The sequence below is a fragment of the Phyllobates terribilis genome, unplaced genomic scaffold (assembly GCF_046119375.1).
Source record: "Phyllobates terribilis strain yellow unplaced genomic scaffold, ASM4611937v1 Scaffold_11__3_contigs__length_659146591, whole genome shotgun sequence".
NCBI lineage: Eukaryota > Metazoa > Chordata > Amphibia > Anura > Dendrobatidae > Phyllobates > Phyllobates terribilis.
The window spans coordinates 358,808,374-358,824,309 of NW_027362771.1; the positions used below are offsets into that span (position 1 = coordinate 358,808,374).

Below are 15,936 nucleotides of genomic sequence, written 5' to 3' on the forward strand. Positions count from 1 at the left end.
GCAGAAGCGACCAGCAGAGAGCTTTGCTCGCAGACTAGAGAGGCTCAGTAGAAAGTATTCAGTCCCGGAGGAGAGCAGCTTCCAGCTTAGAGCTTTTGTCCCTCCGTTTTGGCAAATGACTTAACAATTTCCTACAAGTGCAGTTCCACTTAGACGGAGTCATTTTACATTTTCTTTTTAAGCAAATATCAAACGTTAACTTCTTAATTTTTTCTTTTTTATCCAGTGTTGATAAAGAACTTGATAAGAAGACGGAAGACCAAACCAATGAGCAATAAGATTGTAGATGACGTCCTATGAACCATAGAACTTCTATCAAGATGGGGACACGTGTCCTTTTCTCCTGTTTGCAGTATACTGTTATCAAAGTTTTTCCTGCTCTGAAATGTGCCTTTCAGATGTGACTGGGTTTTCTTTGAAAAGGAATCTTGATCTTTATTCATACTGTTACAAATATACAAAGGCACTGGACATGTTGCAATATATTGACTGTTAACCCATTGCTGGTGCCCTCCCTTTGAATAGTTAATGTATGTGATAGTGACAGTGAAAGTGCCCACACCACATGGTTATACCAGAGAAGAAGCCGATTGTGAAGTAGACACCACAAGTCATTGTTGTAGAAGTTGGTTTTAGGCCACTGAGTAAGTGTTCAGATGTTGCCGTTTGGGTTGTTTAGATGCACTTTTGCTATAATGGTTTTTGTCATATTTAACTTGTATGATACATCTCTTGGTGATATACATTGCATGTCCAGTGGGTTACATTAGGGGACACATACCTTGTGCTTGTCATTGAGCACAAAATCTGAATGTTGACATAAGAAAAGCTTTGTTTGACGCGTAGAAAGCGTTATGGGTTTCATGTGCAAAGAGTATAACTTGTGAGTTTCCATTGTTAGTGCCTGACCTAGTGTCAGCCTAGGTGAGAGATTATCCCATTGTTTGGTAGCTTGCATTTCACTTAATTGCTTCATTATTTCAAGCATATCAAATATCTGCTTTCCTATTTTTTGTTTTCTATTGCCAACTTTTGTAGTAGTAGTAGTAAAATAGGCGGTAAATGAACATACCTGAAGTTCTTACAAGTCAAAGTGAATCAGTCTTCCACATACCTCCTCACTGAACATGTATCAATATGGATACCAGAATTATCCCTTCCAACACATGGGACATTGCGGGTGGTCTGAAGCCTTCCATCGTATGCTCATGACTTGTATTTCAGACTGAAGACTCCAAAATGCGCCAGTGTATAGGCACATAGTGTCAGAAGTCGCTCATAGGGTCTTATTGGGGGGAAAAATATCCGCACTGTATGTTTTTTTTTATTTCCTTTAGTCCCCTATAAGAAAGTGCAGTATGCTATACTCCCCCATAGAGCTGTTAAATGGTAGCCCATCACGACAGGTCAAAAGGAGACCGTTTTGCGGTTTTGGTTAAAGAAGCCTTTTTGCTAGATTTAAACAAGTTGGGACACTTCCTTGTTTTTGTTTTTTTTTCAGTTTATTAATATACTGTAACCGGCTTGTCAGCCCAGATGTCGTCTTGTTCTTGGAAGCACTGTGCATGCGCTAGTTTGCCGCATGCTGCACAATGCTGTTCGGTGGAGGCTGCTTATGGATGGGTTTGATAACATGCCTTTACCTTAGCTACCATGTTTAGGACCAGTGAGCCCATAGACCTGACTGTACTACCAGTGGGACTGTGCTGCTGATAACAGTATATTAGTAAGTTGTACATTATACTACTTATAGCGCATCTGTAAAGATAACAAGACATTGGTCACCCTCTTTGCCATATACACCGTGAACTTTCCCCTGCACATAGCGTGGATCTATTGGTCAGACGCAGCGTGAAGTCTGCCTTTTATACTTATGGCTGTGAGGAATTTTGAGTTGTCCATCGCTTACTGCAGACACACACCAGTTTGTAGCCATTTCGCGCTCATTGACCACCAGCAGCACTGGTGCATGTGCATTGGTATCTGTATTATTGGAGAGCATTCATTGTGAAGTGGAAGGATTCCAGATATTGTAATATAAGAAATTCATCTAGTCATGTTACTGCTTTAATATTTCTCCTTTATTTTATCAATGCCTATATTTTCTCATGCATTGAGAGTATAACTAGTTGTTGTTCTGTCATCTTTGTTCCTAGATCCTATACTACTCATGGTGCCATGAAAACTGCCCCTTTTGGGTTTCTTCAAGTAATTTTTTAGCAATAGTCTTATTTAGCTATGTGACTTATGAACATTGTAAAAATATGTAAGCTTAACAAATTGTTTACGGACCGCGTACACGCACGCAATTCATTAACGTAAAGCCATTGTACACGTGTTACTGCATGTCATGTGCAGTGATGAGGGACATTGACCGCTAGAGGGTATATCTGAAGACTGCACCTGACACCTACCTACAAGACATTGCCAGACTTTCATCACATTGCTTTATTAAAGTTTAGGCCGGGTGGAATAGTAGCAAATAGCATTTTAAAGGGAATTTACCCTCTGGAGACCAGCTCTGCTTTATACTCTGAAAATCTTCCACGTATCCGAAAAAACTTAGTTTAAAAAGTCGACTGGGGATGATGACAAATCCAAGAGCCGGCCCCCGGTGGCTTGTCCATGCCCTGCTCCTCTTGACTGGCTGATCTCTTCCTATATACACTCATAGCAAAGAGTTTTCCTGCTAGGAGAGAAGCCAACAAGGGAACAGCCACTGACCAGTTGTCTAGCCTCAGACAAATTTTAAAAGTATGTTTTCTCTTATAAAGTCTGGTTCAGACAGGCGTATTTCATTGTCTGAATGCAGACCCCAATGCCCGGGCTGACATTGCATCTGCCGACCCAGACTTACGGCCTCACTGACACACATGAGTATATAAGTCCGAGCATTGAAGTCCTTGAAAGACCGTGACATACAGGTGTATCTCACTAAATTAGAATATCATCAAAATGTTAATTTATTTCAGTTCTTCAATACAAAAAGTGAAACTCATATATTATATATAGTCATTATAAACAGAGTGATCTATTTCAAGTGTTTATTTCTGTTAATGTTGATGATTATGGCTTACAGCCAATGAAAACTCAAAAGTCATTATCTCAGTAAATTAGAATACTTAATAACAGCTTGAAAAATGTTTTTAACCCCTTAATTACCGGGGGACGTATTAGTACGCATATTTGCGTACTGCCCGTTCAGTGAGGGCTGCTGCGCTGAGCCCTCACTGAACTGAGCACATGTCAGCTGATTCTTACAGCTGACATGTGCCCGCAACAGCCGCAGGTGGAATCGTGATCCACCCGCGGCTGTTAACATGTTAAATGCCGCTGTCAATCTCTGACAGCAGCATTTAACGCGCGCCTCCGGGTAGCGCGTCATAAGCACCGCCCACCGGCGACCCCGTCACGTGATCGCGGGTCGCCGATGGGTGGGCATGACAACCCAGGGTCTGCAGCAGACGCCTGTGGTTGTCATGATCTTGTCGCTATGAGCGCCACCTAGTGGTCGGCGCTCATAGCACAGGACCATTTCTGCTGCATGCAGGGGACCTGCTCCTCCCCTGTATGTAGCAGAGGCGATCGGATAGTTGCTGCTTCTAGTCTCCTATGGAGACTATAGAAGAAAGCAAAAAGTAAAAAAAAAAAAGTTTTTAAAAATATAAAAAAAAATAAAAAAATCTAAAAGTTTAAATCACCCCCCTTTTGCCCCATTCAAAATAAAATAATAAAAAATAAACCCCACATACACATATTTGGTATCGCCGCGTTCAGAATCGCCCGATCTATCAATCTAAAAAAAGAATTAATCCGATCGGTAAACGGCGTAACGAGAAAAAAATTCTAAACGCCAGAATTACGTTTTTTGGTCGCCGCAAAATTGCAATAACGGGCGATCAAAACATCGGATCTACCCCAAATGTTATCAAGAAAAATGTCAGCCCGGTGCGCAAAAAATAAGCCCTAACCCAGCCCCAGATCATGAAAAATGGAGACGCTACGGGTCTTAGAAAATGGCGCTATTTTTTTATTTATTTTTTTACCAAATTTTGGAATTTTTTTTCACCACTTAAATATAAAAGAACCTATACATGTTTGGTGTCTATGAACTCGTAATGACCTGTAGAATAAGAAGGGCAGGTCAGTTTTAGCATTCAGTGAACGTGGTAAAAAAAATAAATAAAAAACAACTGTGGTATTGCACTTTTTTTGCAATTTTACCGCACTTGGAATTTTTTTTCCCGTTTTCCCGTACAAGATATGGTAAAACTAGTAATGACGTTGAAAAGTACAACTCGTCCCGTAAAAAATAAGCCCTCACATGGCCATATTGACCAAAAAATAAAAACGCTATGGCTCTGGGAACAAGGGGAGCAAAAACGAAAATGCAAAAACGGAAAATGCTCCGGGGCTTAAAATCTGAAATGTTGGCCTACTGAAATGTATGTTTAGTAAATGCACTCCATACTTGGTCGGGGCTCCTTTTGCATCAATTACTGCATCATTGTGGCGCAGCATGGAGGCGATCAGCCTGTGGCACTGCTGAGGTGTTATGGAAGCCCAGGTTGCTTTGATAGCAGCCTTCAGCTCGTCTGCATTGTCTGGTCTGCTGTCCTTTCATCTTCCTCTTGACAATACCCCATAGATTCTCTATGGGTTTAAGGTCAGGCGAGTTTGCTGGCCAATCAAGCACAGTGATACTGTTGTTTTTAAACCAGGTATTGGTACTTTTGGCTGTGTGGACAGGTGCCAAGTCCTGCTGGAGAATGACATTTCCATCTCCAAAAAGCTTGTCGGCAGAGAGAAGGATGAAGTCCTCTAAAATTTCCTGGTAGACGGCTGCGCTGACTTTGGTCATGATAAAACACAATGCACCTACACCAGCAGATGACATGACTCCCCAAACCATCACTGATTGTAGAAATTTCACACAAGACCTCAAGCAGCTTGGATTGTGTGCCTCTCCACTCTTCCTCCAGACTCTGGGAGCTTGATTTCCAAATGAACATTGGAACTCTGGGACCTTGTTGAGTTTGTCAATGACTGCCTTCTGGACATCTGTCAAGTCAGCAGTCTTCCCCATGATTGTGGAGCCTACTGAAACAGACTAAAGGACCTTTTTAAACTCTTAGGAAGCCCTTGCCAGTGTTTTTTTGTTATTCTAACTTAAGAAAAGCCTCGACCAAGTATTGAGGGCATTTACTGAACATACATTTCAGTAGGCCAACATTTCGGATTTTAAAAACATTTTTCAAGCTGGTGTTATAAAGTATTCTAATTTACTGAGATAATGACTTTTGTGTTTTCATTGGCTGTAAGCCATAATCATCAACATTAACAGAAATAAACACTTGAAATAGAGCACTCTAATGACTTTATATAATGAGTTTCACTTTTTGTACTGAAAAACTTAAATAAATTAACTCCCATCTGAATCTGGCCTAAAACATACACGGCTGCAATAATGAAGTCTGTTTCTGATGCATGCTGGTCAGGTTCCCCTTAATAGTTGTGTACAGTGTCTGCACACGCAGACTTTATAATACAACAGTGTCTGAGTTTCCAGCCTAATTTATTACCCAGAAATCGCTTACAGGAGAGGCTTTGGATGGTCACTGGTCACTAATGTCTGCCGTGGTTGGTGATAGACCGATGACCCGATCTGTGTGATCCCATCCTTTTTATATCTTAACACAAAGGTGAAACATATAGTATGCCCAATTACTATGAAGGGCTATTGTAAAACCTGTAGAATTATTTTTTCCTTTAAAGCTACGTACCCCCAGGCGATGGCGAGTGTGCTCAGGAGAATAATGGCCATAGTGTCTTGTGTTAGGAATTCTATAGATACATAGGCGTTATACCCTACACACACGTATGTAAGAGCCGGCTACTGTAAAGGAATTGGCTAGCCTGAACCACTTTGTAGTTTTAATGTTCCTCTGGTGAAATGATTGACGGAAAAAGGAGCCATTACCCTTTTTCTGTTACAAGTGAAATGTTGCGTTACAGAGAACATCTAGAACCAGAGAGGAGTTCCAAATGGGAACCCTTCTACCAATGCAGAAGGTCTGATGGCTCCTAGGTGTCTTCATGATTAGACAGCCCGTATATCTGGATCCTATCACTGGTGGTTCCACAATATGCTACAGGGAAATGACTGGTTAGAAGGGACATTAACCCTTGGAGCCTAGATCCCAAAGATATTGGAAAGTAAAGTTGCATCTCTGAAGCTTCTCATTAGTTACTCTGTGGATGTTAGACGCTTTCAGAGGAAATCGCTATTTTATGTGTTTACCTTTTAATATTGTATTGTTTTATATTTTATAATGTAAAATGGCAAATCCCGTTCTTCTCTTGTTTGCTCTTTTATGTATATAGAATGCACTCTGCAACTTTTACCTGGAGGATGCATGTTCTTTATTGAAATATTTATATTCATAAAATGGAAAGGACAGAGCTAATATATATTTTTATGACATTTTTGTGAACAATATTTTCTAATGTACTCGCTGCCCCAGGTAAGTGTTCCCTCTGTCTGTTGTAATAAGACACAAACCCTACTTGGCTGAATTGTACATGCAGCTATGATCAGACAATGTTTCTGTTCTTACAAATGTGCATTATCTGTGAAATTGCTCATTTATGATCCCTTTATACTGGGCAGGCACAAATATAACGGTTTGGCTCATTTCCTTTTTTTGTTTTTATTACAAATAATAAAATTCTGTCAGGAAATATTTTAATTTTTTTCACATTGACATCGTCACAGAGTTACTGTTCATACTCCTTATACAGTTGGCGCTGCCATTTTATGGGACGGGTTATTATTCAAAATGTTTTAGCTGAAAAGAATCTCCGATATTTAATCAATTTCTTAGAATATCTGATTTATGACACTTGTTAATTTTGTCCTTTTTGTTTTCCAAGATTTGGTAGGAATTTGATATCTGAAAAATGTAGCTATGTCCGTGAATAATACTGGCATTTATTTTTCCCACTAAGATCAGAAGTTATAATGCCCAAGAGTAAATGTGCCAGATTCATACTATATGACTTTTAAAGGGATTGTCCACTGAAAAGAAGTTATTACCTGGGACGTGCACTGCACTGATTGGCAGATCAAAGACTATTTATCCCGGTTACAAAATGACCCAAGTTTAAACGCCTGACTGCCTCCCCATTCATTCACTAAGGGGCTGCCTAGGAAAAGCGGAGTGCACCACTGAGCGGGCTCATAGGGAATGAATGGCGTGGGGGCCACACCATGCACACTGCCGTTCCATTCTGACTAGCAACAAATTCCCCTTTCTGGTTCCAGCAGTCAGACCCCCCGCCAATCGGCAATTTATCACCTATCCTTTGGGGAGGTGAATACTTGTTTTCACTTGACAATCCCATAATGTTTTTTTTTTGTTTTTTTTTTGTCAAAGCATGGAGAGGAGACAAACAGAGGTAGAAATCTCCCCTTCATAGTTCTTTAGGATCCTCTCTTGACATTGACGAAAAGAAAACACAAAAATAAAACCATACTGCTCTGTACTGTGCCCTACATGACAGAGTAATGGGATTGTAATATTGTCATACAGGCTTGGACAAGTCTTAGCCACACATAGCAACCTTCTCCAATACATGTCAGCAATTACTTGCATTGGAGTCTGCATGCCAGGATAAGTGGGCCTGACCTTAAATGTCACCTTATACGCACACATAGGGCAGAACATGGCAGTCTAGTTCAATGGGCAGGGAGAAGGCGTAAAGATCCCCATGTACATTAGATGGCTATCAGAAAAGCCATTTATTCGGCTGACAACTATCTCTCTTGACACTCCCATAAACAGGAACACTTGGCTCATCTGAGTGCTCCTGTGCTCTTTATTTGATTGGCTTATATCACCAAAAACAAAAGGATTATATTTATTACTAGATGGTGGCCCGATTCTAATGCATCGGGTATTCTAGAATATGTATGCGGCCAACCGGGCGCAATCAGCAAAACGGTGTTTAAATTTGGCGGCAATATCGGTGATTGGTCACGGGTGGCGGCCGCGACCAATCAGCGAACTGTGTTAGTGAGGACCGGAGAGCTTGTTTAAATTTGGCGATAAAATCGACCAATCAGCAGAGCTTTGTTTAAATTTGGCGCCAAAATCGCTGATTGGTAGCGGTCGCTGGCGGCCGCGACCAATCAGCACAGCGGTGTTTACATTTGGCGCCAATCTCGCTGATTGGTTGCGGTCGGCCGGCGGCCGCGACCAATCAGCAGAGCGGCGTTTAAATGTGCCACCCATCTCGCTGATTGGTCGCGGCCGGCCACCGCGACCAATCAGCAGAGCTGCGTTTAAATGTGCCGCCCATCTCGCTGATTGGTCGCGGCCGCGGCCGGCCACCGTGACCAGTGAGCAGAGCGGCGTTTAAATTTGCCGGCCATCGCGACCAATCAGCGATATCGCTGGCAAATTTAAACGCCGCTCTGCTGATTGGTCGTGGTGGCCGGCCGCGACCAATCAGCAGAGCGGCGTTTAAATTTGGCGCCAATTTCGCAGATTGGACGCGTCTGGCGTACGTGACCAATTAGCACAGCAGTGTTTAAATGTGGCGTCAAAATTGGTGATTGGTCGCGGCCGCTATTTAAATGTGGCGCCCAAATCGGTGATTGGTCGCGGGCAGCGTGTGGAGAGCGCGACCAATCAGCGAATCGTATTGGTGAGGAGCGGGGAGCGCCGCTGCCTGTACCGCTACTTCCGCTGCGAGAAGCCGGGACATGAGCGACTGCTCGCAGCAGAAGTATCCTGACCCGCAGCGCCGCTCCCGGTCCTCCCTTGACACCCTAGCCGCTGATGTCCCCACAGTATCTGCATGGTGTTACTAAGGTCCGGACATTTGTGTTAAAAATCGCTGATTGGTCGCTGGCGCTGCCCGCGACCAATCACCGATTTGGGCGCCAAATTTAAATATCGGCCGCGACCAATCACCGATCTTGGCTCCACATTTAAACACTTTTTTACAGGTTCTCAACTGTAAATTTTGCCATTCTTCTTTACACGTCTCTTTAATTATTTTACTGTTAAACTACTCTAGAAATCTACTACAAAACCTAAGACAGAAACAAAATGAACATATACCCTGCTGTAAGTAAAGAGGCAATAGTGCATATAAATAACATGGGGTAACTTAATAAACACTGGTTTTGATTTAAAAAAAAAAAAAAAAATTGTAAAAGCCATCCCACCAGCGTGAATGTGTACCCAAACAGGATGGTCCTAACCTCTAGTATTGAAACCTTTCCATGTGTCAAAGTAGCGTCAATGTGAATAAGGGCTGAGCAGGACCGGGTCCCGAATATGGATACCCAGCAATGGGAAGCTATAGAAATGTAATAGTCTAGAAATCTGTAAGAAGATTGACAAAAAGTACCCCATGTTATACGCTGACTTATCCAAGGATTTTACCCATTGCTTTGTAATAGGTGAAATATGAGGTGAAACTAGGTGGATCTTCTGCAATACATAGGGCATGCCGACAGCTTGTATGCTATTAGTGAATAGTGTGTCAAAACCTGTTCAACTACATTGTACGGAAATTATGGTGCACAACAAATATGCAATGTGTGAACCTGACCTAAAGGTTATGTGTAAATAATATGCAAAACCATGAATTCCACACACGCAAAATAACAACCCAACAGGAAATGAAAACTTTAAACACACTTGAATTACAGGGGTTGTCCATCTTTGGGGTCATTTTCATTTTTTCCCCTTAAATGTATGTAAGTGGAGCTAAAAAAAAAAATAATTTTTGCAATTGGGCTTTGTTAAAAATGTGTCCAGATTGTCTGTGGTGCGTGTGAATGAGTTCTGAGAATGTGTCAGTCAGCCCACTATGACGGCCTGACAGTGTAACCCATTTATCAGTCCTCTCAGCTGGTTTATGATTATAGCCCACGTCAAACTTGATGTGCATGGAAGCAATTGCCTATATGGGCCAAACAATGCAAAATTTATAAGGAAGCCCAACTGCAAAAATGACTTTTAGCCCCAAAGTACGTGCACTTAAGTGATAGAAAAACTTGTCTCCAGAGGTGGACATCCCCTTTAACATCTATATAGAGTTATAAGAAGAAAAAAAAGTTTGGGCTGTCTAATGCAAAAATCCTTTCGGTAAACTTCACGTTAATATGGGAACATTCTGGTGTCTGCCTGGTCCACAAATCCCATCCTGATCTTTACAATACTGACATTTATTTACAGGTGGAAATCCTGGCCTGACTGCGAGTATTGGCACATTTCCACCAGTAATTTAGGTGCAGAAGTGAGCCAATATTACATTTGTGTGAGAGGGTATGCCATTATTTGTTTTTTCAATGTGTGGGATCAGATTTTCATCGGTGTTTGGTCTTTGTAACAGTTCGTACCAAACGTAAAGAGAAAGGAAAAAAAACAAACTGATGAAGGTTTTTCAATCCTCTCCTAGTAGACAATGATGATCAGCGCTCTGGCAAGATAGCAATACATTCCAGATGATCTTATGTAAATTAGGGTATCTCTCTGATGGCATTGTGTGGTGATATTCTGGTAGAAAACGCCAACTTTGATTGTTTGAGCCCCACTCATTCGTTAATCGCCATTAGGTCATTCTAGGGGTAGACCATAGCATTGAGCAATTAGATTTGCAGGACCGTGGCCTGGCATCAGTGCTCCTTGGCAGCTGGACCAGGGCAGTGCGAAGTTCCTCATCCTGCACAAGAATGCTGGCATCCTGGGCGCTTCTTATGATTACGAAGCTGTCATGATTCTGTACTATGTGGGATCCTGGAGGTGCGCAGGATGCTGGCATTGAAGTGTCACACTGCCCTGTCTCGCTGTTCACGAGTACCCATGTAGATGCTGGACCAGGGTTGTGTCAATCTATTTACTCAACTCTACTAAACGTCTTTATTGGGTCAAAACATCTATTTTTGCTAAAGTCATGTGGGTTTTTATTTTTTACCTGTCCACTACAGGCCTGAGTTTCCAAGGGTGATAGCAATTTCTTAGCAACTCTTCCATAAATGTGATTAATTAGCCTCCGCAGGAGTTGTAAGAGCTCCTAGCAGAGAATTTTACATTTGTCGGGTGTGTTTTTTTTCTGTTCATCATCTTGCAGTTCACATACCATCAGATTTACAAAAGTGTCAAACATGCCCATTACATATGAAAAACCCCCTCTAAGTACCAAGCCTCCCTGGCATACACTAGAGTATTGTCACACTGTACAGATGAGCGGAAACTGTCACAAAGAGACAACAAGCTGGGACATCCTGGATTACTGTACGCCATCAAACTCAACTCCTCTAAACGTAGGAGAGACAGCCCCCCGGGGTGCCTGGAGCCCACATCTTGCATCTACATTTGTAGGTGTTTTTGTTGGTGTGGGTCATTCTTTATTTTGTTGTATTGTGTTCCATCAGTTCTGAAGTGACTCAATGGAGGGCTGCTATTTGGAGCATTTGATCATTAATAGAGCACGTCTACCCCTACGTTCTCCTCTGTCATCTCTCTGGTTTCTGATCTAATTCTGATTTTACATTCACTCCATCCTCACTTTGCTGCCCCCATGTGCATGCACACTGCATGTACAGTAACCCAGGTTATTTCATCTTGCTTTGTCACTGTTTTCTCATCTGTGCGGTTTTATACTTTTATTCGAAGTTGGTTTTATCTCTAACCTAATAAAAATTAGCTTTTGATGATTTTCTTTTCCATATTTGTCTTGCATGTTTCTGGTGTATGCAGAATCAGTGACAAATATGTAGGTTTAATGAGGTTAACAAGACTCAAAATTCTTAGAATAGGACATCAATATTCCCTGGCGATCAGCTTGAAGGCTCTGCAATGCTTGTGCAGCCTCTTCATTGGTTATATCGGGCTTTAGGCAGGTTCAGACCTGCACACAATGTAGTTTTCGTAGGGTCCGTTCAGACTTCAGTGTTTTACAAACAAGTTCTAGCCGTGTTTTTCAGGAATAGAACTCGTACCTATCGGTATATGGAGCATGTCTTATATCTGTGTATTTTTTGCTGTTGAAGTGGTCCACACACAATTATGGAGAGATGTCTGATTTTCATCTGAATCACAGATCCCACTAACCAATACACGTTTATGGTCAGTAAGAATATTGGACCTCGCTCGCATGCCATCTGTGCACTGTCTGATTTGTCACCAACAGATAGAAGCTTGGGAAACTTCTATGATTGTTTTTTTTCTTTTGCAGATGAGAGAAACTGATAGAAACCACTGATGAAAATCGGTCAGTTTTTTTTGTGCATGAGAAAAATCATTAAATGACGCCTTAAAGGGAATCTGTCAGCAGGTTATTGCTATGTAATCTGAGGACAGCATGAGATAGGGGCTGAGACACAGAATTGAGTGATGTCACTTATTAGCGCCCGTGTGTTTACTTACAGTGAAGGCCATAGCACTAGGAGATACTTGTTGCTGGACTACAGCAGGTGTAAGCCCAGGTCCTACTACACCCCCTCCTGTGATGAGCATACAGAGTCTGGTGTAGGGGCGGAAGCTTTCTGTGATATGCTACATCTAAGAAGTGCTGCACCCAGTAAACTAAGTGATATATCGCTGGAATCAGGATCTCTTTCCCTATATTATGCTGTTCTAAGACTAAATAGCAAAAGCCTACTGATAGATTCCTTTTAATAGAGAAAAGCTGCAGTTAGAAGTACAGAAAGTGTGTGTGCAAGTGTGTACAATTGTAAAACAGATGCACACAATAACAAGGTTAAAGTAAAAACTGCTGATTGACCGGAGTGGGGAGAGTCAAAACTCCACCGATCTAAAATTGATGACTTTAATAACTCTTAACGGGTTTGTCCTCCCTTCAGCATAGGAAAAAAATTGAGCCAATGACTGTCTACACTTCCCCGCAGTGACACATTTACAATTAGTTACACATGCAAGGCACAAATTATGTATCTCACGGATCTCTAGTTATCATCTATTTACCCCATATCTATTATCTTTGTACATCTTAACACACAAAAATCAGGAATTTCTATTCTGCGTTCTATTCCGGTACATGTCACACAGACGTCATCCGTGTGCTGTACGTATCAACCCTTTTCATCCATGCTGCCGGAAAAAAAATGGACATGTCTCCATGTGAGAAACTCGGATATATGCGCAGCCCTATAGGTTATACTGGGTCCGTGTGTATACGTGTCACCGGTACGTGTGACAATGGATACTACATGTACATGTGAATGGGGCCTAAGTGTGAGAATCGCTTTGCTTAGGACATTACTACATAGTATAATTCATTGTGCCTGCACCACATCCCCAAGCACGGGAGGAGACTGCTTACAATATATTGTCGGCAATGGCTTTCCAATTATGAAAGTGTCTATACAGTCTATGAATATGGGAGCGTGCCAAGAGCCGAGACCAGATGAACAGAAGGTTTGGAGATAGTGCCAGCACTGCAGGAGGATTTGAACAGAGGTTTTTTTTTTATCAGATGCCAACAGTCCTGTTTTTACACAGAAACAATCCATCATACTTATTACCACGTGTAGATGTTTGATGTCACAAAAACTGCAAATGTTTCTGTCTCCTATGTTGTAGTTTTTATAATAAGTTACATTTTGCCTATATCTCAAGTCTTCCCTCCAGAGTAAGTGCGTAAGTGGCACAACTGGATTTTGCTGCAAATTACACCCTGATCCACAAAACGAAAACCATCCACATGGAGTTACTAGATATGGATGGGGGTTTGAAAATGGACAATAATGTAAATGGCTGTTTTTTGCAGTGGGGAATCCATATCTGAACATGGCCCTATTGGGTTTTCCATGTCACAGTTAGGCATCTTGTCTACTATGGGGAATAGTCACTGTAATGTGCTCACTGATAAGATTGCCCTTCCACAGTCTCAACAGTTGTGACATGACCGATCATCCGATTTGCTTAGTTGCAGTCAGGTTCTAACCACGAGTATGCGAATATTCGTTTCTTAGTATGATCCTTTATTAATAAGCATGATGTATATCACCAACCAAGTCTCCTAAGAATACTAAAAAAAAAAGTTTTGAAGATGTAAAAGAAATAAAAATTCCAATCTCCACTTTTTCCCCTTCAGAAAAGCAATTGAAAATAATAAATGTGCTATTTCTGAGTGTAAAAGTCTGATCTATGAAAATATAAAAGCCATCAGATAAACGACATTGAAAACATAAGACTTTTTTGGTCACTGTTCCTCCCCCAAAATGCAATAAAAATGCTGCAAACACCCCAAAATGGAACCAATAAAACAACTCCCTGCACAAGTAACCCTTACATGGGTTTACGGACGAAAAAAAATACAGGTCTCTAAAAATAATAAAACACAAACCAATAATTTTTTAACCACCAAACTATATAAAAAAAATTGACAAGTCTGGTATTGCCATAATCGCACTAACCTAAAGAATCATGTTTCCAGGTCATTTTACCTGCACTATGAACACTGTGAAAACCAAAACCCCAAAAAACAATGGAGGAATTGCATTTTTTTCACCTGATTTTCAGTACATTGTATGGTAAAATGAGTGGTGTCATTCAAACAGGGCTGTGGAGTCAATAAGCCAAACCTCTGACTCCTCAATTTCCATGACACAGACTCCAACTGCGACTCCCTCATACATGGCTCATGTTTAAGTGATACATTTACTGTAGCACAGATTCATCTCAGCTAAAAGTCTAGACCCTTAAATCAGGAATAGGACAGACATTTATAGGACATTTCATAACTTTCCCAAGTTCTTATGAAAAAAATATTCCCCACAAACTGCATTGAACTACTGTACCCAATTTATTATATATTTTAGGAGTTGGTCCATTTTATACTGATTCCGATTCCACCAAAATGGGCTCCGACTCCACAGCCCTGCAATAAAAACTACATTTCGCCCAGAAAAATAAGCCCTTATACTGCTGTAACGAAAAAAAAGAGTCTTAAAAAAAGAAGTTATAACTGAAAGGGGCAAAATGCGAAAAATAGTCATTGTGGAGTAAAGAGAATGTCTGACTCTCTAACAGGAACTACAATGTGGTGCTCATCCCTTGCCGCATCTTCCTGCTCCTGTGCCCACACCTGTCCCAGATCCTGTGCCCACCCTGCCCTATGCCCACACCTGTCCCAGATCCTGTGCCCACCCCGCCCTATGCCCACACCTCTTCGACAACACACCTCCCTGTGCCCACCCCCCCCTGCACCTGTGCCCATATCACCACTGTGCCCACACTGCCCTGCTCCTGTGCCCACACCCCCCCTGCACCTCTGCCCACACCCCCCCTGCGCCCACCCCATCCTATGCCCACACCTCACCACTCCTGTGATGGCATCTCTGCTGGCGCCCAGTGACCAGGTGGTGTAGCCGGTAACGTATTATTACTGCTTATAGCATCATCAGACGTTTTGGGGGCAATTTCTCTTACATAGATACAGGTATTGTCAGCTAAAAATAATTTTTACAATGAAGTTTTATTAAAGCTTTTGCACTTTTCACCTTCTACAATGTGGTCCACTGTTTCTTGCAGGCTGCAGAATGAGGTATCTGAGAATCCCTCGGTGAGCCCATCCTGACTCCCTAATAGTTTGTAAATCTATTCTGCCCCCTCTCAGCAGATCTTTGACCACAGACCTTATCAATGTTGAATATGCAGGAAACCAGGAGCCTGTAGATGAAAAACAGCGCAACGTTTCTAATGAAACCCAACTGTAAACATTATCTTCAGTACAAAATACATGCAGCTAAGAAAAGCTATTATATATATATTACACGCTGAGGTGGACAACCCCTTTAAGGGCTTGGACATTCTACAAAATATGAGGCGTCCGCCACAGAAAATAGCAGTGTGCGCTAAATTCAAGTATTATGAAAGGAAATGAGGAGACACT

General features: G+C 41.7%; 1 protein-coding gene across 4 annotated transcripts in view; it reads left to right on the plus strand.

Moving 5' to 3' along the window:
• Window positions 1-6,741, plus strand: part of BNIP2 (BCL2 interacting protein 2) — a 53,863-nt gene extending 47,122 nt beyond the window's left edge. For all 4 annotated transcript variants that reach the window (XM_073652901.1, XM_073652902.1, XM_073652903.1 and 1 more), the window contains one exon: window positions 227-6,741. In XM_073652901.1, the coding sequence (XP_073509002.1) occupies window positions 227-278 (52 nt within the window). In that variant the 3' untranslated portion in view covers window positions 279-6,741. The remainder of the gene's footprint in view (window positions 1-226) is intronic.
• The last annotated feature ends 9,195 nt before the right edge of the window (window positions 6,742-15,936 follow it).